General features: G+C 47.0%; 9 protein-coding genes across 9 annotated transcripts; 5 read left to right on the top strand and 4 right to left on the bottom strand.

Annotated features, from left to right (window-relative positions):
• Positions 1-584: 584 nt before the first annotated feature.
• Positions 585-1,475, bottom strand: C8R40DRAFT_133801 (uncharacterized protein). Its single transcript, XM_046234133.1, has 2 exons — positions 1,149-1,475; positions 585-1,095 (listed from the first exon to the last, which is right to left on the bottom strand). Exons 1-2 carry the CDS (start codon positions 1,230-1,232, stop codon positions 664-666), a joined length of 516 nt encoding a protein of 171 aa, XP_046087500.1. The 5' UTR covers positions 1,233-1,475; the 3' UTR covers positions 585-663.
• Positions 1,476-1,719: 244 nt separating this feature from the next.
• Positions 1,720-2,803, bottom strand: C8R40DRAFT_1042393 (guanine-1-methyltransferase-domain-containing protein; the record flags this gene model as incomplete). Its single annotated transcript, XM_046224077.1, has 3 exons — positions 1,720-2,079; positions 2,138-2,500; positions 2,558-2,803. The coding sequence occupies 3 exons, from the start codon at positions 2,801-2,803 to the stop codon at positions 1,720-1,722; spliced, it is 969 nt and encodes a 322-aa protein (XP_046087499.1).
• Positions 2,804-3,038: 235 nt separating this feature from the next.
• Positions 3,039-4,004, top strand: C8R40DRAFT_1160222 (Phospholipase/carboxylesterase/thioesterase; the record flags this gene model as incomplete). The annotated part of the gene is made up of 5 exons (XM_046229986.1): positions 3,039-3,119; positions 3,194-3,288; positions 3,345-3,392; positions 3,449-3,695; positions 3,756-4,004. The coding sequence occupies 5 exons, from the start codon at positions 3,039-3,041 to the stop codon at positions 4,002-4,004; spliced, it is 720 nt and encodes a 239-aa protein (XP_046087498.1).
• An 81-nt stretch (positions 4,005-4,085) lies between these two features.
• On the bottom strand, positions 4,086-4,550 carry C8R40DRAFT_133529 (uncharacterized protein). Its single transcript, XM_046234132.1, has 3 exons — positions 4,458-4,550; positions 4,337-4,406; positions 4,086-4,272 (listed from the first exon to the last, which is right to left on the bottom strand). The coding sequence occupies exons 1-3, from the start codon at positions 4,510-4,512 to the stop codon at positions 4,167-4,169; spliced, it is 231 nt and encodes a 76-aa protein (XP_046087497.1). The 5' UTR covers positions 4,513-4,550; the 3' UTR covers positions 4,086-4,166.
• Positions 4,551-4,613: 63 nt separating this feature from the next.
• Positions 4,614-7,680, top strand: C8R40DRAFT_133518 (uncharacterized protein). The gene is made up of 5 exons (XM_046234131.1): positions 4,614-4,828; positions 4,877-5,125; positions 5,180-6,392; positions 6,445-6,981; positions 7,045-7,680. Exons 1-5 carry the CDS (start codon positions 4,676-4,678, stop codon positions 7,530-7,532), a joined length of 2,640 nt encoding a protein of 879 aa, XP_046087496.1. The 5' UTR covers positions 4,614-4,675; the 3' UTR covers positions 7,533-7,680.
• Positions 7,681-8,568: 888 nt separating this feature from the next.
• On the top strand, positions 8,569-10,792 carry C8R40DRAFT_1099680 (uncharacterized protein). Its single transcript, XM_046227874.1, has 18 exons — positions 8,569-8,803; positions 8,861-8,870; positions 8,929-8,946; positions 9,002-9,027; positions 9,081-9,106; positions 9,158-9,195; positions 9,250-9,274; positions 9,333-9,344; positions 9,400-9,415; positions 9,468-9,507; positions 9,563-9,663; positions 9,721-9,780; positions 9,832-9,859; positions 9,912-9,969; positions 10,024-10,223; positions 10,289-10,369; positions 10,443-10,711; positions 10,768-10,792. Exons 1-17 carry the CDS (start codon positions 8,787-8,789, stop codon positions 10,470-10,472), a joined length of 786 nt encoding a protein of 261 aa, XP_046087495.1. The 5' UTR covers positions 8,569-8,786; the 3' UTR covers positions 10,473-10,711; positions 10,768-10,792.
• Positions 10,724-11,669, top strand: C8R40DRAFT_1099674 (uncharacterized protein). Its single transcript, XM_046227873.1, has 3 exons — positions 10,724-11,069; positions 11,124-11,464; positions 11,520-11,669. The coding sequence occupies exons 1-2, from the start codon at positions 10,996-10,998 to the stop codon at positions 11,434-11,436; spliced, it is 387 nt and encodes a 128-aa protein (XP_046087494.1). The 5' UTR covers positions 10,724-10,995; the 3' UTR covers positions 11,437-11,464; positions 11,520-11,669.
• An 824-nt stretch (positions 11,670-12,493) lies between these two features.
• On the bottom strand, positions 12,494-14,151 carry C8R40DRAFT_1160221 (uncharacterized protein; the record flags this gene model as incomplete). Its single annotated transcript, XM_046229985.1, has 5 exons — positions 12,494-12,565; positions 12,617-13,335; positions 13,388-13,611; positions 13,661-14,031; positions 14,113-14,151. 5 exons carry the CDS (start codon positions 14,149-14,151, stop codon positions 12,494-12,496), a joined length of 1,425 nt encoding a protein of 474 aa, XP_046087493.1.
• Positions 14,152-15,645: 1,494 nt separating this feature from the next.
• Positions 15,646-19,670, top strand: C8R40DRAFT_132986 (uncharacterized protein). The gene is made up of 5 exons (XM_046234130.1): positions 15,646-16,145; positions 16,220-17,059; positions 17,116-19,143; positions 19,203-19,437; positions 19,487-19,670. Exons 1-5 carry the CDS (start codon positions 15,894-15,896, stop codon positions 19,510-19,512), a joined length of 3,381 nt encoding a protein of 1,126 aa, XP_046087492.1. The 5' UTR covers positions 15,646-15,893; the 3' UTR covers positions 19,513-19,670.
• The last annotated feature ends 156 nt before the right edge of the window (positions 19,671-19,826 follow it).

Here is a 19,826-nt window from a genome sequence, read left to right as displayed (position 1 = left end):
CAGGGGACAAGCAAATCAGGCCCCGGCAATTTTTTTCGAACCCTTTCCTGCAACTTATTCCATTTGCAACGCCAAGAGCCTCAGTGTAGCTCAGTGTCTTGTGCATATTGTTTTCACGAATCAAAACATTGCTTTATTCACTGCGCATGCAGGTCCCAGAATAACATCTTCATGAGACATACAGTAAGGATCCACTGAACTTCCATTTTTAGTGGCCCTTTCTGTTTATTTCCTATCACTTATTCCGTCGAATTTAAAGCGTTATTCTGCGTCGCTAGTTTGACTTTGATGCAATGAATAGGTGTGTGTCATCTGTGTGGTATAAAGTCTCCTTTTTGACTCTTCAGTACTTTGCCCCCCTCCTAAGCTTGAATGTCGACAGATTCCAGTTCCTAGTCAACCATCTGATTCCTGGATGCCCTTTGGCGGAGGAGAGGTGTGACCGCGCGCAACACATACGGACAAGAAAGTCTGGCGGATCGACCCAGACTTTCGTCAATGGTTGACCCAGGGCAGCCCAGGGCCTTAGAGATAAGCACACATCATATACATAGGTGACATTCCAACCAGATATAAGTTCTCTTTTGGCCAGCTGCGCAGTCTGAGCGGAGTTGTGTTGACTGGCATACTCTAGTAGCTCACACATTGAAGCAGTACATATGTTTAGCTACCTCGTAAGTTGAACCTGCTCGAGAAGGGGTAAAGCTTCCCAACATGCTTCCCCCCCGATTTCCACAACTTCCCACTAAACTGCAACGAACGGTCCTTTGACAATAATGTTGCATAGAATGCGAGCGGGAAGTCTGCAAAAGCGTAGGGATATGCGCGAGCTTCCCCGTCCTGGAAAGTGATCTTGGCAGTACCAAATTGCTGTTCCAAATACTCCTTGACCGCTGCATGCACCGTCGTAGCAGCCTGTTGTTTCATGGCTTGTATCTGCTTAGGTGAACCCACTCCACGCCTGGTTATCAAGTCTCGTGGCTGGTAGAAGGAGACCTTGAAATCTGAATCCGGAGAATCCTTCATCATGCTTTTTACGATATCCGACACCGATCCACCGGAAGCTGGGGTTGCCTGTATATGACTCGTCCCGGTCTGATAAAGGTGCGATTGAGCTTAAGGTAGCAAAGCGTAAAACTATCGCTCACATCATAGGCAAAAGGAACGGGCATTGTGTGCGTAACGGAGAATAATCCAAGGAGGACCACTAGGTACATATGAGAATAGCGCATAATGGTATGGGTGTTGCTGATTGTTTGGAAGCGGCGAGTGAGGGCGAGGATGTAGCAATGTCTAGGGGAAGCGATCACTCGAGCGGTAAGGTGTCCCCAAAGAGCGATGGCGTTGGATCTTTGGCCAGCAAAGATATGTGTGTAACCAGCAGTTGCGGGGAGGTTTTATAAATTATGAGGTTTTAACTTTTATGTACCCTCGATTATAGCATCTGTTTCATCGGGTATCTGTAGGTATCTGTTGATGGTTGTCTTCGTGGTCCGTCGGGGGGATTCGTGCCTGTGAGAATTGCTGAAATGACAGGTATGGCCAATAATCGATAAAGAACGAACTCCGTTTACCAAGGTCTATGTACCCACACAAGCACTAGCACTGTAAATAAAGTCGCACTTGGTTCTGCCAGCTGCATGTTGCGGGGGAACAATGATTGAAATTAAATCTGCAGCAACTTTATTTGGTTATGTGAGCGTACAACATTGCACTTCTTCACGCCTGAGCCTCGAGCAGCTGATCTTCCTGCACTACCGTTTCCAAATCTTCAGCGCCGATCTTCAATGCTACCTGATCACTTGTAATGTCTCCACCTTCCCCTTCTGTTACAACATCTTCTGTTTCTGAAAGGCTCTTCCTGTCCTTCCCTTTCTTCTTGCCGTCGAGGAATTTGCGTTTTGGAATGATACAGTTGAAGGCCTCCTCCCAATCCCTAGTCTCGACCCACTTGAGCATAATCTCGAATACCTGATTGACGGTGAGCACCTTTCGTGTAGGCAAAGAGCTGATGTATTTTCCGATAGGAAGGCGAGCATGGCGAATAGATTCTTTGTTCGCTTTATCGAAGGTCAAGTTCTACGACAGGCACGTCAGTACACCAATCAGCGAGATAGACAGAAGATATTCCGAGAACCTTATAGCGATTGCGATCGACTAATGCACCTATAATATACGTTTCACCAGGCTTGAGTTCCTCGATCTCCTCTCCAGAATCAGCGGTGAGGTACACGATGTTCTGCTTTTGAACATCCAGGTCTGCTTGTGTAAGACTTGCTTCTCGAGTGGAGCTTGAAGCACCTGGAGACGACCATAGACAATCATAACTATTCTCCCACCACTCAGTATGGGTCCATCTTTTGTAAGCACCGTCGTTTATCGCTTCTAATCGGTCTCGCGTACGTCCGTTCAACGAAGTGCATAGCAAAGTAAATGGATAAGAGGCATTGCGGTTTGCACTATACGTATACGCGAGCTGTGAACAGAGTGAATTGATTTCCTAGAACAAACATCAATATTTTCGTCTTCCTTGTTTGATAATACACGGAGAGGAGACCTTTTCTGACATCAACTCGTCGAAAGACAAGTCCAGCACAATCTTTCCTCCAAATCCACTCATTTTTTGCCTCTTCCTGGCCTTCTCCTCGAGCTCGGCAGAGTCATCCAGTTCCCCAGCAGCTCTTTTCTGAGCCTTTAAGCGCCTTTTCTCCTTTTGCATCTGCTTTTCTCGAGCCCGCCGTTCGAGCTTGAAAGCCTGGTAACGCTCGGCTTTGGCTGCTTTTTTCATCGCCTTTTTGCTCATTTTCACTTCGCTGATAGATTCTGTATCTGGAGCTGGGGAAATTTCCAATGTTTCATCGTTTGAAGGAGCTTCTGGAGCATCGATTTGGAGAGAGACTGGTTCCTCGAGAACGGACATGATGGAAGCAAAGTGAATCCGGGATCTATCCTGGATCTATCCGAATACGGAACGGAAATCCCGTTGGCAACCGAAATTTCGCAAGTTTTCATCGAACCTTCATCTTTTCTGCTCATCAATGGCTTCAGTAGCGACAGCTCTTCATTCCCTCACTGTTCCTGCAGCGAAGAAACATACAGCAACGGTCATCTTTGTTCATGTGAGCGCATCATCGTAATTACACCAGCTCTTTCTCCATGAATTCAATAACTGATTGATATGATCGTTCTGTAGGGACTGGGAGACACTGGACATGGTTGGGAGCCCGTCGCGAATATGTTCAAAAAAGAACCCACCCTCGGACATGTGAAATGGGTGCTGCCTCATTCGTATGCTCCCAGTATCAAGTTCTCGCAATCATAACTCTCATTCGCTCTTGCTACAGACCTCAATCTCCGGTTACTGCGAATATGTGCATGGTGATGCCGTCCTGGTCAGTCTAACTGCAATGATGTGAAACTTTGATTCGAAGTTGAATGCGCACTGCAGGTTCGATATTAAATCATTTGGCTTTAAAGACGTCGAAGATGAAGCAGGGATGCTCAAGAGCAAAGCCTCTCTTACACAGTTGATCGACGCAGAGTTGGCTGCAGGACTGGCACCGAACCGTATTATACTCGGTGGATTTAGCCAGGGAGCAGCAATGTCGCTCCTCACTGGTCTGTCATTAGACAAACAGCTTGCGGGGATAGTTTGCTTGAGCGGCTGGGTGCCCATCAAGGATACATTACAGAAAGTGCGTGCTTCCTTTCTGCTGCAATCGCTCCTTCTGCTAATTTCGGGTGTTATCTCTCAGATGCTCGCACCTCATTCGAAACAAATGCCCATCTTTTGGGGTCATGGATCGAGCGATCCGCTCGTCAAACCCATATTCGCAGAAGAATCAGTCGAATTTCTGAAATCAGTTGGCATATCGAATGCAAAACCTGGGGAATTGAGTGGACTTTCATATAACGTTTATCCTGGTGTTGGTCATAGCACTAATATGCAGGAGCTAGAGGATTTGAAAGTGTGGATTGCCAAAGTTATCCCAGAGCAACCGTAATTTTTCTTTCTTCAACCCGTCGCAGTCATTGTACACTATCAGCGTAGAAAGCTATTCAAGTCATTTCTCGAATTTCGTGCATACACTATTGGAGGCCTCAGATTCAAGGGTATCAAGATTAAGCTACCACAGGCTTCAAAACACCGATTATCAACGGTACACTCAAACTATGACAATGTAACGCGATTCAGGCTGCACTGCAAAAAGGTAAACGATTGACCACTGTATAAAGGAGAGTGAGAACGAAAAGGGCAGAATTGAAGGAAATCTGTCAACGAGGTCGTGGAGAATAGGGGATGTGTGCTTTACATTTGATTTTCGGGAATGCATACCTGGCAGTTTCGATGTGATGCTTTTGGAGCCGCATGTACAAGCCAAGTACTACATTGTACAAGCTTAAGCCTAGGGGCGCAAATGCCTAACTATGCCAAAGACAATTGGAAGTCACCGAACCAGTGGTTGGAGAATCAATTAGCTTGGAAAGTAGGCGTCTCTTCGCCGTACCCATCTGAAAAGAGGGGTTGAGAGAGGTTGAGAGAGACTCGGAAGCACGGGCCATACATAAAGCGTTCCGCCGGATGATTCGGAAGGACCGTAATTACGGATAAGATTTAGTCCTTGTACTTCTCCCATCGTCATCCTGGCCTTTCGTTCGCGCCAGCTTGACAGTCATGGGCAATGAACAGAACACGTTATATTCTTGCAAATGTATCAACGTTCAGCTTAAATCTTCAGCGCCGCCGACGACTGGCGCGCAGTCTGACCTACCTCCAGCTTCTGCATGGACCACTGTTTTTGTTCCACGAGATGAGGACATAAAGATCGTAAGTTGCGATCCTTTCTTTGCTTTGTGTCTTGTGAAATTTTGATAGATCTATCCTCATTTGACGTTGCGCTCTCGACATCGAGCACCGTACATTCCGGATCCTACGCGTTGTGCAAGATATACGACGGTCACTTGTTTGTCATGCCAAACTCTTGTTTATCGTATCCACCAAACTGTCTTACTGGACGACGAAGTAAACATCCGAGAAGGTCCGATTATCGCCAAAGGATGGGTTTTTGAAGAGGTCCTGCGTAGTTCTTCTGGGTGGCTTGAAGTTTCCACTAAAGACGTACTAGTGAGTTTTCTCGATTTTATGTGTCGCCTCATTCAACTATAACTGTTTTTTTAGGTCGGTGAAACTGTCGTTAACCAGCAAAAAGCACTACCACAGTTTTCTGAATTGTTTGGAATAGTTCTTCCTTCATCTACTTCTACTTCTTCACTCACCCCAGACTTTGATTCTACTTTACAATCTATTTCACAATCACAACTTGTGCCGAGATACCAACTTCCGCCTATACCAGCCATATTCCCCGAGCCTAAATCAACTCGGTCACTGTTTACAGTCCTAGCCGCGGTTGCCACTCGTCATTCAAATGCTATACGAACCGAGGCGGAAGAATATATTGACCGCATAGTGAAAGAGAAAGTTGAAGAGATTAGACGGGCCGAAGCCCAACTGAAGCGAAACGTGCTTGCTCTTATGACCGCGTACAGCGATGGTATCAAGAAAGCGGAACAAGAACAGAACGCACTGCAAGAAGGTTCATCTCAAACTGAGGCAAAAAAAGAGAGAGTGCCATCTCCACCGGCTAGTCCTAGTACCCCGGTTTTTACGGGGGCTCCATCCTCCGTTATACGCGATTTTGTACCGATGAGGATTACTCCATCGTCTACCACTGCTCCGGCAATACCATCCACTTCTTCTCCACGTGTTTCAAGACCTTCTCCCTTGATTAACGGTTCCTTACCACGCATCTCTGCTCTATCTGCATCCCTCGCCACTTCTTCCTTTCATCATCCAAGAGCCGGAAACGCCATCGCTGACGGAGCATCTATACCACCTATAAACCCGTCGCGCACCACGGCGGACGCGGATTCGCTCCACTCCCTTCGCTCTGCGTCGTCTACGACGCTAACTGCACCACAAGATTTTACCAATGTCTTCCAGTACCCCAGATTGATCGATGACCAGGTGAACACTGCCGCGAGTTTTAGGTATTTCCAGCTGGAGGATGAAATGATGAGGCGGAAACTTGAAGCGGAGAGGGACAAGAAAGCCAGAGATGGCTTACCTGCGACGACTTCTGCTGGCCCTAGTAGAATATCGGCTCCATCGGCTTCATCCTCAATAGTCAATGGGGCAGTGTCAAAAATGGAGCAGGGCCATAGGAATGACAAGGCTACGGCCGTCGAGCCGCAAGAGAAGTTGAAGGAATCAGAACTCCAGGATCAATCGCAGGCTTCCCCAAAATCTAAAGGCAAACGGAAAGTGACATTCGACGTACAGCTCGATCCCCCTTCCAATCCCGTGGAAGATGGGACGAATAATTTATCCGAAGGTTCGATTACATCGTTATACACCTTCCATCTTTGATTAACTTTCCTCTCAAGACATGTTATTTGATTATGAAGAGGAAACGAATGGACAAGACACGACGTCTGTCGTTCTATCCATGTCTGAATCTGTAAGTCAGCAGGGAGCTGTGTCTAGACGACACGATAAAAACTCTAGCGGAGGTGGCTCTCCAGTGTCGTTTACTGGACCAATTTCGGCTTCATTGCCCGCGTCTTCGCATATTCCCCTTCCTATCCCGTCGCGAATTCCTCCTAGAACCATCGCTGCCGCACAGAATGGTTCAGACAAAGGCAATCACGCAGAAGCAAACCACAACCAAACAGATCCCGCCTCCGATATCGCATTCGACTTTACTACCACTAATTTTGATGCGCCAAGTGCTGCCCGGGCGTTGAAACGTGACCGACATACTCAAATACTCAATCTCCTGGCAGCAAGTCTGCCGAGTCATCGTGCAGCATGGGCAGGGAAGAACTACGAAGCATTTGTTCGTGGTGCGTATGCGAAGACTAATGAAGACTATGACGACGACGAATTTGACGATGGTGGCGATGATATGAAAACCGAAGAGTGTAAGGTTTAAGTTTCGTTTGGATTTTGATCTCCCTACTCAAAAGGGTTTTTTTTTTGTACAGTACAGCCCGAACTGTCACGCGCAGGCATCCCTTCCTCTGTCCCTGTAACTATCAACCGACCATCCAAGGTACCACCGTTGAGTCTAGCGTCGTATCAGCCCGCAGTGCTCACAGAGAACATGGATAACAATCGTCCCTTACAAGCGGATGTCATGTATAAAAAGCGTGCATCAGCCGCAGCGCTACGCCGTGCATCGTACGCGGAGCGAGATATTGAACGAGGTGTAGATCCCGGGATGTTTGATTATCTGCTGGCGGTGCATCACGAAGAAGATGAGGAAGATGAGGATCAGTTAGACGGCCATCAGGATTCCGAGCACGGAGAGAATGGGGAAAGTGCAACGAATAGGGCAAATTCGGAAGATGCGAACGGGAGTAGTAGAGGACCAACCGGAAATCGGAAAGGGAGGGATCGGGCACATAAAATTCTTGAGGCTCAGGCAAAAAGTGGGGTTCCGGACGATGAGATGTGGAGGAGTTTGATCTAACATTTGTTGACGGGGCTCATAGTACATAACTAAGTATACCGTAAATTTAATTAGTATCTTGTTGTGTTTGATACTTGCTGTAATTATTGCTCTAATACGTGAGTTCGAGCAGTTGGTGGTACTAGTTGTGGGGTGATTGTAACCAAAGAGTCTGGATTTGACTATCAGTATCAAGGTAGGCGTTTTCTCCGAGAGAGAGAAGGACTACACGTGATCTTTTTCAGACTCTCCCACCGGCACCGATTCTCCCAAGTCCTCCCACACAGCCGCTACGCCCAGTACTATTAATTTTTCCTTTTGTATAACTTATAAGATTCTTGACTCGAATTCATAAGGTTGGTCACCCGTGTCTCGTCCTTTCGTGAGTCGAACATGATATTGAGAGAAAGTTCTCTGATTCACCTCCAACGATTCTAGTCTTTAAAGCTTTAACACTCATTCACTCCACAAGTCGTGAATTGTTCATATGATGGTCTATTTTCCAAATACCCGTTTCTGTACAACACGTTTTCGGAAATTAACACCTTTTGTGGACCATATGTATGCGGATGAAGAAGATCTCGACATGTGTCGCGCATTTTTACGATCGGTAGTGGCCCATGGTTATAACGGGTTAAAGCCAAAGTAGAGCTGCTTTTCGTAATTATCATAAGAATTCAGTGCGGTATGGACTATATTTTCTACCGAGAGGCGCTGTTGCTTCGTAGTTGCTCTTTATCCCTTCCCCTACACCGTCGATTCAAATCCGTTCTCTTTGATTCTTACTGTGAACCTGCCCGACTCCTGGCCTTGCCCCTCGTTCGACGTTTGGATCGATTCCATTCGCGATGTCAAATCAGACTTCTTGGTTGGACGGGTCACTTCAAGGCCAAACCATTGATAATACACTAGGAGCAGTATTCATTGGAATAGTCGGAGCAACCTTGTGAGAGATCATTCCATGTCCCAAATCTTAATCACTGAATACAATCATGACAGTCTTTTCGGCATTACAACTCTTCAGGTATACATGTACTATCATCACTATCAACGGGATTCTTACCTTCACAAACTTGCGGTGAGTACTATTTATATTCACCCGAGATCTTTTGACAGAACGCGAATAGGTTGCGATCCTATGGTCAGTACAGTCCTCTTAATCTCTCCATGTATTGACGATGGATCACGTCCAGGATTCTTGACACCGTCCATCTCGTGTTGATTGTTCACGCTACATACCACTATGCTGTCAAGGGATTCGGGGACGCGTCAAATATGGCTTTCATCGTTTGGTATGTTTGTTCTTTCGAAAAAGATGTATTCGTCATGACTGAATGATAATTCTCCAGGTCGGTGAAGGTCAGTACCGGTTGTTATTTTTGGACATTTTTTTCCAGGTATCTAACGCCTCCACTAGCTCCAAGTAACCATTAACGTAAGTGGCCTCATGGATTCTTTGATGGATTAGGCGTTTCGAGCAATAGTTGCAGGTGATCATCATTCTTTTTGTTCAGAGGTACCTTCTATCGCAGTCTTTCCCTTATGCTGCAAGCTCATATATTTTCCCAGTTTATACGCTTATCGCGTCTGGATCCGTATGTCCTTGTTTCTCGCACAATTTTGTACCCTAAAATGTACTTATTCAGTTGGTGGATATCATCATGGCGTTTTGGGATATGTTGTGGTGCGTATCCTACAGGGACTTTTGTTGAAGAGTTGAGTGTTGATGACTCTCAAGGCCGGCGTTGTGATAGGCGGATTCGGTGAGTCTCACAAACCCCCTTCACCATCGGCGGCCTTCATGTGAACTTTCCTCATCAGGTATTGGAGCTAGTGCGTACATTCTGTCTTCATACTTTCGCTCGTGTTCCCAATATTCGAAATTTAGCCGTGGCCTACAAGATGTGCGGTTCTTTTGTCAATCAGGTGTACTTCGCTTTAATTAGGATTTTACAGCTATACGATTCAAATGTTCGAGGAACTACATGCCATTTCTGTACGTTCCTTGAATCTATGTTTATTGTTTTCATATCATTGTGTGCAATCTGTAGTGGACCATCTATCTGTCTTTGGCAACCTCGACCGCTATTGATTTCACCATTGCTTCGACCATGTGCTACTACCTTCACAAAAGTCGAGGATCCGAGTCACAGTCAGTATCCCGTCTCAAGTGCCTGTGCAAATTTGTAATGATTCTGACCTTATCAAGGTTGAACTCGAGAATATCGACGGTTATGCAATATACTTTGAGTTCTGGGCTTTTCACCAGGTGATGACTGCTGTACATTCCATGTTCCTATTTACTAACTTATACATCTAGCGCATGTTCTTTGTCAACTTTATTCACTGTAGGGTTCCCAACGTCACACAGAACAACATCATTGACGCGTGGTCTTACAGTACACCCTTATGCCGGACAATCTGATTTTTCTAAGCCTTCAGTTCCTATCGACGAAATGTTTGTGCCCATATCACGTTTTGTTTGAGTATTGTTGATCGAGAATCTTCCCAGTCTACGTTGGCTCTTTCTTAGCCATGCTCAACTCCCGCCAACATAGGAACGTAGACGGGCAACCGTCTTCAGGCGTCAAGCCTGGTATAGAATTCAGGGTACAGATGTCGACGTTTACCGACGAGGACGCCCAATGGCAACACGAAACGTCCTCAAATTCTCCACATAGTCCAGCGTCAGAGAGTCAGTCCACATACGTCGTGAGTTTCTTCTGTCCTGTATTTGACCAGAGACTGACAGTCTTGGGATCTACTTTTCTCTACAGAGCTTTGAACAAAATTCAAAGAACTCAGCATGGCATGTAGATGTAGAACCGGTGCATCCTTCAAATACTCTGCAGAGAAGTGTTAGTAGTGATTCCTCAAGTTCGCTGAATACGTTTCTTACCGCAAATCCTCTTGTATGATTCTATACAACAGGGACGACCTGAATATATGTCCCAGTGGTAAAAGCATAATCTTCTTGTTTCCTTTTGAAATTTTGGGACTCTTCGAAATTCATCGTTTTGTATTCTTTCTGGTATTTACGCAACACAGAGTGCTGCTCATCGGTATACTACTACCTTAGTTGGAGTGTTGTATAGCATAATTCGTGTATAACAGTCAGTGGAATTACAATCAAGTACATCTAGGATCTTGAGTTATTGCTCAAAACCGTTGTTCTTTCGGTTTGCAAAAGTGGAAAATGACTGGTGCCACCCATGATCAGCGCAGTCACAGCAACAATTAGACAATTACGTCATACGATTCGGAAGAAGACCTCGAGGCCGGCTTGAGGCTTGCTTTAGGACCAGGTCATAGGTTCTGTATCAAATTGAGGCCCTTACGATTTGGATATCATTCTCTCTTTCCTTCGGCCGCGTCGTATTCGCCACACGAATTACCTTTCGACTTAGCCTAATCAGTTCTTAACGTTGACTAAAGAAGTTTAAATCACATCGCTGGCACCCCTCTAGCCCTGAAATCCTCTACTATGGACTTGAACCGAGGAGGGAAAACTCCTCCTCCAGCTTATACACCGAGCCTCGCAGGTCCATCTTCATTGCCGCAAGTTCCAAATGGCAATCGGATTCAACCTGGCACTGATTTTGACACGTATAGTCAGTTTAATAGTGTCAACTACAATCCGTGGGCAGCCGTTCCCACTCCTGCACATCCTAATCCCCTAAGCTCGGGGCCAACACCAGCATCTGCGCTTTCAATACCATATGCTTACTATGACCCGCGTTCGGCGCATTCCCTTGCTGAAGCAGATGTCCGGGCAAAGTGGCGCTTCTGGCTTACACTGTTATGGGTGCTAGGAGCATGGATGATATGTGGACTGTTGGTGAACTGGATCGAGCAGATGCATCCAGGTTGGTTCGAAGATATCGAAGAAGGATGGCACCGATGGAGCAGGGATGGTAGATTCTGAATGATTTTTGGCAATTGCGTCTTTCTTGGTGAGATTTTGTTGACTTTTCAGTTGAACAAATGCTTATTAGATTGCATGACCAGTGTCCTCTACTAAATCTATTGCATTCTGTTCACAGACGTGACTTAATTGACTTATCCACCATGCATGTCCTGTACTATTTCATACCCTACCCTTCTCGTTGTGTCTATCGCAAGAACGCTGCAATACACTTTATTCCTTCTATCTAGCACTTGGAAGAGTTCCTGGTGGTTCTACTCATTCTAGATCGCGATTCTCTTGCAGGAAGACTCGGTTCAGAGTCAGGTTCGTTCTGAAACATTGAAGTTTGAGACTTTGGGCGAGTGTTATTTGGCGCCCGCGCGTGAATTGGCCACAAGTCAAAGCGTGTTTTACAGTACCAAATAGGGACTATGTAAATTATAAGCGGTGACGGGCAGCTGCGAAAGCAGATGTAGAGTTCAGTGATCCAGGATCCTACCCATACCATATATGTTCATTAATTCCTTTATCTCTCTATATGGGTTGGGATCCTGTTCATAAGGATCACAAAGCTGAACTGCCGCGGCAACTTAGGTTGCAAAAATGATTACACGAACTTAGGCTCAGCCCGGCCGTCGTGTGAGGTGAATACCTTAGTCTGACAGAGGGGGATATTAAAAGAGCGGCCCAACAGCGGGTGATAAGTGTCCAAGAAGGAACTTACTGGATTATAGTCATTCTAAGGCACTTCGGTGATCAAAAACTGTGAACTTTTTGTTATTATTCGCTATGTAAGATCTGCTTTACACTAATTGGCGGCTTTCCAAGATGATAGATTATACTACCCGAGGATCCATCGAAAGAGTTGGTCGAGAACAAGACTGAGATCGAAAGAGCCGTCCGTACCTTTCTCCAACGCCAATCATTCAAAATTTTGATTTGCAACTAAGTGCGGAAATCACACATCATAATCGCCTGTAAAAGATAATAATTCTGCGGTAGTGCTGACTGTGCAGTACAGAAATTTCAATGTCAACTCCCACCATGGCCTACTATCTCCTACTATGACCCGGGCTCAATAAAACTCTACCAATCTCGTTACCTGTTCATCTTCGAACTGGTCTTGTGTCAAAGCATCCTCGAGTGTCTACAAAAACATAAGCCTCAAATTCATGCAGAATATTGAACTATCACCAACTTTGTTTACCGACAAAAATGCTTCAATGAGTTCCTTACCAAGGACCTCACATAATTGACCATCGCCGCGCAAATACGACCTTGCTTCTCCCGAGCTTGCAGGCATTCTCTTAGTAATTCCGTGAGTCTTTCTCTCTTCTTCGGTCATAACCGCCGCTGGTTTGGTTCCAGCGTCCTGAACTTCCAACTGGACATCCCCGGATCCGTCACTAACAGCCCCCATTTCGGCCAATGCTGAACCAAGAACTGCCGCAAGGGCAAGATGCGGATTCGCGGTTGCATCGATGAACCGACACTCGTACCTTCTGGAATTGGGCGAAGCAACATTTGTCAATCGGATCGGCGCTTCCCGATTTTCCGTTCCCCAAGAAACATACGTTCCTCCGCTCCAGGCACCGTCCACTGCTCGCTTGTACGACGCAGGGATTGGCAGTGTGATGGCGGCGATGGCGGGGAGATGGGATAGGACCCCGGCTAGAAAAGCTTTCTCAAGCAACGACAATTCGCCCGGAGCTTTTCTAAATTCGGGGCGGTTAGCAATGTCATGCACGGAGATGTGAGCGTGGGTGGAGGTCCCGGCGCTGTACATGAATGGACGTGGAGCGAAGGTGGCATGGACGCCGTGTTTGGCTGCGACGTTGACGATGATTTCACGTGTGTACACCAAAGCGTCTGCCGCCTCCAGTGGAGGAAGTGGACCAGTCGCGACTTCGTATTGACCTTGTATTGTCACGAGATTAGAATGTTTGCGAAAGACTCAGTGGAAACTTACCTGGCGCAGCTTCTGGGTGAAAAAGTTCAACTGTAATCCCACTGGCTTGCAAAGAGTCGGCTATCTCTTCCATTATTTCTGCTTCTATCGATCCATTGAGCATACCAGCCGAAGCAGACCACCCATGCACGTTCATGGACACAACAGGGTTAGTCGATTTGAGTAGAATAAATTCGCTCTCGAACCCGACCAAGAATTCTGCAGAACACTTGGTTCGTACTTCTCTGTTGCTCAAATTCATCTCTTTGCATCGGATGCTTTACCATGACATACCGAATTATCCGACTCAAGGCGGTCCTTGGACACATCTCAACTTCGACGCCACTCTTCTTGCCTTCTGGACTCTTGTTTTCAAATTTGCCCAGAATCCCAAATATCGGACTTTTGCCCACACCATGCAAAATTCGCAAAGAGCTTAGATCTGGCACATAGAGATATTCACCGATTGGGTGAAATCCTTCGGCTATGGTTAGGTAAACGAGTCCCAGAGCGACTTGACCAACGTTGACCCCTGGGCGGTTGGATTCCATGAGCTGCAGGAAGGATTCCCGTGGAATGACACGGCATCGACGCGTATTGGAGAGATCCACCCAATATAGTCGAACGTACTCTAAGAGACTATCGATCAGATCCCGAATAACTGACTATGAGGACGCAGGAATCTTACTGAGCTCAGTCGAAGCCTTTATATGTGCCAAAGTTATTGCCTTTGAGCTGGCCTTGACAGTCGCTGGAGTGTGAGTGATTCCATGAGTGAAATTCATGATGGTGGGTTATTGAGAAGAGAAACGAGAGATCAAGTAGCCGTAATTATGTATACGATCAATCCGAGTCACCCACAAACGGACGCGCTTCGCATTACTGTGAGCAGACTCATTTCACTCAGCTCGGAAGGATACATGGTAGGACTTCTTCGGCGAAGGTACCTTCACCAAGTGTACAGTCATCGGTTTTGTTGAAAATACTATTGTCTTGTTCAAAAGCCGACTGAATGTACAAGGTTGCAGTATAGATTGGTCGATAATTACGGGTGATCGTGTATAAAGCTGCAATAAGGGGGCAGGATAAAGAGGCATTTACATGACATTAGCGCAGGATGGCTAATGGCCTTGTGCCGAAATAGAGAAACTGATATTGCCTGATATTGTCTGGACAGTTGCACCTATTTGGCTTTGTTAATCTCAATCCTTCGCACTGTGTCCGGACCCAAGAATCGCATTCGTTACTTCCCTAACATGCAAATAAACAAGTAGAAAACTTCGGACCTGCAGACAATGTCAGACATACTGCACTGAGTGCAACAGGCAATATAAGTTGGAGTGAGTTTGAGTTCAATGAATAAAGCAATCGTCTCTAATACGTCAGGAACGAGACAAAATACTGTTCAATGGAATAGCGCAATAGGTTGTTGAAACCATTCCGTTGAAGTATTCAGTAAACCACCGAAATACAACATATCAGCGATACTGGATGAGGATGCATACATCATTCAGCGTAACACGTACTGTATATGGCTCTGCTTGGTTTGACGAATTGACGAATCTGATTGGCTAGACAAACACAAAAGACAATTTGGCGCCCGCTGCTTTTTGACGTCTGCTGGGCTCTTTTTTTGTTGCTCACTGCACGGGCGAAGGGAGTGAGTGGGCGAAGCAAAGCGACGCCCCGAGCAGAACTGAGCTGCCCAACGGGCATTGCACGGATCACTGCTAGCTGATATGAGAAAATCTAGTGAGTAATTCGGTGACCTCCCGAATTATCACCCTTTATCACCACTACCCAGTGGAGTCCGAAGTGTTTTACAATTCCATCTGCTTCATTGACACGTCTCTCAAGGTCTCTTACTCCCAATTGTCATGGTGATTGTGAGGAGCGGAGGAGAGCAGTTTGTACAAATATCATACGTATACACTGTGTTGGCCAATTGCGAGTACTTAGTGTCGCCCGGCTGTATAGATTGATTCTTCGTTACTGGTGATCTTTTACGGTTCCCTATGTATGTACTCAGTAACACTGTTCGTCGTGGAGCCAATCTAGTTAAATGTGGCTAGGACTATCGATATCATCATCACCTACTAGTACGCCACAGTATGCCACATTGCCCCTTGCGTTTGTAGCCAACTTTATAGCTCAGAGAAATCAAAATACCGATTATGGCGTCGCGTGTGGATCGCGTGTAGGTGTAGATGCACCTTCGGAGTGGTTGGCAGGCATCCGAGCCGGCCTGTGACGGCTACGTCGATGGCGATGGCGTGTGCGTGCTACTTTGTCTTTTCTTTTTTTTCAATCTCTGAGGGTTTTTCTGGCAGCAGACGACAAGCTCAAGTTTTCTGCTATCTTTCTCTCGCTCAAAAACTTATGTGCAAACACGAGCATACGAAATCAAGACAGAAAAGCTACAGATGCAAGGAACTTGATAGGCTACAATGAGAAAACACGACAATGGGGTAGCTGAAGCTGGAATCAAATGAATTGGAGATGATTTTGGGATGTTTGGATTAGAAATATGGGACAAAAGGTTGGACAAAGCACCAGTTCTCGAGCTCGACATCGAACAATGGCCACTCACTCCCGCTCTATCCGGCAACTTCCGGAGCCGGTACGTAATGGCCCGTGCGCAGAATGCGTGGGAATCCAATTCTGCCGTTTCAGCCCTTGTTTACAAGCCATCATCATCTCGCCCCCTTCGATCACATACTCCTTTTCCCGCCATATCCCACCTCGAGATTTTATCCGCGCTCAGTTTTCGCTTGTCACTGTATGTTTCGTTACTCTTTCCTACATATACCTCACTCATCTCTTGTTCTTCCTCAACTATTGACATAAGCTTAGGATATTTTGAGTCATTATCCCTCGCGTCGGACGCGCATCTGCGCTTACACTCATTCCTTGCCGTTACCAACGCACTTCAACCTGGATTCATCACTCGTTCCCCGTCTTCGTCAGCGGCAGGCCGACGAGGACTTCATCAACAAGTCTCTGCTCGAGCAACTCGACGCTGAACCCATAATATCATCGTCTTCACTTTCCGACTCATCCACCTCCGACCATCAGTTATCTTCCTCCAACCCAAATTCATCTCCAGAAAGCTCTCCAGTGCTACCAACTATGCGTCAGCAGCCTCATAGACCAGACTCGCCCTCTGAACAGTTCGCAATGTATACCGAGCTTGAACCTGAGCAACGGTCTGCTCTCAATGGATACCATCGGTCTTCTTTTACTGCTATTCCAAATGCTACACGTCCCTCCAAGCATCATGCGACACCCTCTTCCACGATGCCATCCACGAATCCTACAATTTACCGTGATGCTGGAGCGCCAGTCTACCAGTATGAAGTATACGGTCTTTCTTCTCCAACCCAGTCTCATATGCAGCCGTCTCTTGTCGATAGACCCAAATACGCTGGTTCGTTCGGCCTTGCTGAGCCATATGTCAACTATAACAAACTGTCACACCCTTCGCAACCGCATTTACTTCCTTCTACCGTCAATCCACATCCTATGCCCATGTCCTCTCAGACACCCTATGGACCTCATTTGGCAACCAACAATGTTTCAACTGGCGTCAATTCTGGACATGGCGGTGTTGGCGGCAACGTGCCTAGCGGTGGTAATAATATGCAGGAAGATATTTCTACAATTTTTGTCGTTGGTTTTCCGGATGATATGCAGGTATATCTTGTTTGCCAGATCGTCGAAAATTACTCAAACTGACGAAATTTTCATAGGAGCGGGAATTTCAGAATATGTTTACCTTCTCTTCCGGATTCGAGGCCGCCACACTGAAAATACCGAATAAGGAGTATACAGCCTATGGCGTATCTGGCTCTACAAACAATCCTGGCGCCGCTCCTCCTGGCCTGCCAGGACTCACTCCTTCTCTTGCTTCTCTTGTACGGGCGCAGGCAGCTATTAACGACCCTTACAACCTCGTTACCATGAATCAAGGTGGTGTCGTCGTCGACGGTGGTAGGGACGGCACTATGAGTAGTTGGCCTACGGCTTCGATAGACGACTCATATTATCCTCCCGGATTAGGAATAGGTAACCTCGGGGGTATGATACCTAGTGTCGGGGGTCCTGGTATAACCCTTGGCCCTAATCCTAACCCTAACGCTTCAGGCACAACCAGCGTCGGTAACGGTCCGGTCCCGCCCCGGAAACAAATCATTGGCTTTGCAAAGTTCAGAACGAGAGAAGAGGCGTTGGAAGCTAGGGATGTGCTTCAGAGTCGACGAGTAGACATTGAAAAAGGTTCCATACTCAAAGCTGAAATGGCAAAGAAGAATCTCCACACGAAGCGAGGAGTCACTGCTAATGGTGGTGCTGGGACTAATGTCGGGTCTGTCAACGGAAACCCATTAGGGGCCACTTTGACTTCTGCTAGTCACCTCGGTCCTGCGCCTCCTGCTGCTGTCAATGGCATCAGTTATCCCGGCCATGCCTCAATGTCTAAGTACGATTTATTCTCTGGCTCAGCAAACCTTGCCGAACCCGGAAGTGGAAATATAAGTGCCAGAGACAGAGAATTGGGGGCTCTTGGTGCTATGGGATTCACAATGGCTGGCTCATCGAATAATGGTCACTTTTCGGGGACAAACAACGTTACTGCGTTGTCCTCATTGACGACGCTATGGGATGAAGATAATCGGGAGCGAGAACGCATGGTCTATGATGCAATGGGTCTAGGTATCTCTTCTGGAGATGAGTCCTCAGGACCGATCAGTGCCAAAGAAGGTGGTAGACGACAAATGGAGACTTGGAGGGATGGTCGCGAACGTGACCGGGACGAAAGGCAGCCTCTGCGGCTCAGATCTGGGTCCGCATTCGATGCGTTTCATTCAATTCCAGCGTCATTACCCCAGAATAGTTTGGTTTCTCCCCCTTCTCAAAAGGCCAAGCCCCTTCCCCTTTCGTCGCTCACTCACGACGACGGAGTTCCCGGTCCATGGGATCACTTCTCCAAGTCTTCCGCTGGATCCAACGTGCCAAATTCCGCATCGTCAAAGGTTTCACACTCGTCTTCCAATGGTACGAAAGGCTCCAATGGTCGTTCAAGGTCCTCCCGCTCGTCTAGTGTTGCGGCTGGCTCAACTCATTCTAGAGGCTCGGCCCGGGATATGAACGGGCATGAGGATGACGATGATGTGCATACAAACCCAGAGATGGAGCTGGAAGATTCGAACACGACCGTCAAGGAGATTGACGTGGCGCAGATTGCTCGTGCTGTAGGAAGCTTGGCTGTCACTACAAACAAGCATGTCAGTCACGCTGGTTCTACAGGTGCGAATACTGTCAACGGTGCCCATTCTCTAGGACACACGTCTCCTCAACTGCCATCGCCGTCCAGTGGCAGTGGCACCAGTATATCTGCACTGTCCGCAGGAGGTGCGAGTGGAATATCGGCCTCAGCTCCCATGTCATCGTCTTCATCTTCCTCCAGCATGCGGCATGCCCCTCCCCCGAATCAACATTGTCCAGCTCCGAACTTTACAACACAGCATTCGGTGTCTAATCCCAATCTTTCGCATCTTTCTTCCATGCTTTCTTCTACGCTTCCCGGCCTCGTTTCGGGTGTAGATCAGAATCCTCCTATTAATACGCTTTATGTGGGGAACCTACCCATTTCGCCGCCGCCGTTGGGGTATCCGCCTGATATTTTAGAAGAGAGTTTGAGGGAGTTGTTTCGAACGAGACCTGGATACAAAAGACTTTCGTTTAAGCAGAAAAGTACAGGGCCCATGTGTTTTGTCGAGGTGCGCCATTGTCTTCTCTTTCCGATCAATACAAACAACTGATGTGTATCATTTCTTAGTTTGAGGACGTCGATGCGGCAACAAAGACTATCAATGAACTTTATGGAAATAACCTCAATGGCCTCGTGAAGGGCGGTGGTATTCGTCTCTCATACAGCAAAAACCCGCTCGGCATTCGGACTCCAACAAGTGCAAACGGACCTGGTCCAGGGTTTCAGCAACAACATTTCCAACAACAGGCTCATGTCGGACGTGATGGTGACAGGGAACGAGGGGATAGGTACGGCTACGGTGGTACTCAAGCCCTTTCGCCCACTCCGCACCATCATTCAGTCAGTTACAGGCCATCACACACACATGAATTCATGATCTCTCCTCCTCCACCTCGCTTTGCCGGTAACTCTTCTGGGGCGAATCCCCTTTCGAACATATCCTTTGGCAACTTTTCCTCGACATCGTTCAGTGGAGTTAATTCTCAGCTTGTAGGCTCTGGCTCGAACTCTATGTTTGGGGCAACCAACTCCTTCCAGGGAGGAACTGGTCCTGGAGTGGGATATCATTTGCTGCCTTCGGATTCTTATGGTGATGCTCAGGGTCAGGGGCTAAACACGTCCTTCTCTCCTTTTGACGGCTCACATTTGGATCATCCCCAGATGCCTCCGATGTCTTCTCTTCCCATGCAG

Source organism: Lentinula edodes, assembly GCF_021015755.1.
Source record: "Lentinula edodes strain Le(Bin) 0899 ss11 chromosome Unknown C8R40scaffold_13, whole genome shotgun sequence".
NCBI lineage: Eukaryota > Fungi > Basidiomycota > Agaricomycetes > Agaricales > Omphalotaceae > Lentinula > Lentinula edodes.
This window is presented reverse-complemented; position numbering and strand designations above follow the sequence as displayed.

Bases quoted from the DNA above. Each gene is read 5' to 3' on its own strand.
- C8R40DRAFT_133801 (XM_046234133.1), bottom strand. From the start codon at position 1,232: ATGCGCTATTCTCATATGTACCTAGTGGTCCTCCTTGGATTATTCTCC. The intron at 1,096-1,148 runs GTGAGCGATAGT...CACCTTTATCAG, and splicing joins CCGTTCCTTTTGCCTATGAT to ACCGGGACGAGTCATATACA.
- C8R40DRAFT_133529 (XM_046234132.1), bottom strand. From the start codon at position 4,512: ATGGGTACGGCGAAGAGACGCCTACTTTCCAAGCTAATTGATTCTCCA. The intron at 4,407-4,457 runs GTTCGGTGACTT...TTGCGCCCCTAG, and splicing joins AATTGATTCTCCAACCACTG to GCTTAAGCTTGTACAATGTA. The intron at 4,273-4,336 runs GTATGCATTCCC...CCTCGTTGACAG, and splicing joins CATCACATCGAAACTGCCAG to ATTTCCTTCAATTCTGCCCT.
- C8R40DRAFT_133518 (XM_046234131.1), top strand. From the start codon at position 4,676: ATGGGCAATGAACAGAACACGTTATATTCTTGCAAATGTATCAACGTT. The intron at 6,393-6,444 runs GTTCGATTACAT...TTTCCTCTCAAG, and splicing joins GACGAATAATTTATCCGAAG to ACATGTTATTTGATTATGAA. The intron at 6,982-7,044 runs GTAAGGTTTAAG...TTTTTTGTACAG, and splicing joins TGATATGAAAACCGAAGAGT to TACAGCCCGAACTGTCACGC.
- C8R40DRAFT_1099680 (XM_046227874.1), top strand. The intron at 9,970-10,023 runs GTTTGTGCCCAT...GAATCTTCCCAG, and splicing joins TCAGTTCCTATCGACGAAAT to TCTACGTTGGCTCTTTCTTA. The intron at 10,224-10,288 runs GTGAGTTTCTTC...TTTTCTCTACAG, and splicing joins AGAGTCAGTCCACATACGTC to AGCTTTGAACAAAATTCAAA.
- C8R40DRAFT_1099674 (XM_046227873.1), top strand. From the start codon at position 10,996: ATGGACTTGAACCGAGGAGGGAAAACTCCTCCTCCAGCTTATACACCG. The intron at 11,070-11,123 runs GCAAGTTCCAAA...TGACACGTATAG, and splicing joins GCAGGTCCATCTTCATTGCC to TCAGTTTAATAGTGTCAACT.
- C8R40DRAFT_132986 (XM_046234130.1), top strand. From the start codon at position 15,894: ATGGGACAAAAGGTTGGACAAAGCACCAGTTCTCGAGCTCGACATCGA. The intron at 19,144-19,202 runs GTGCGCCATTGT...ATCATTTCTTAG, and splicing joins GGCCCATGTGTTTTGTCGAG to TTTGAGGACGTCGATGCGGC. The intron at 19,438-19,486 runs GTACTCAAGCCC...AGTCAGTTACAG, and splicing joins GGATAGGTACGGCTACGGTG to GCCATCACACACACATGAAT.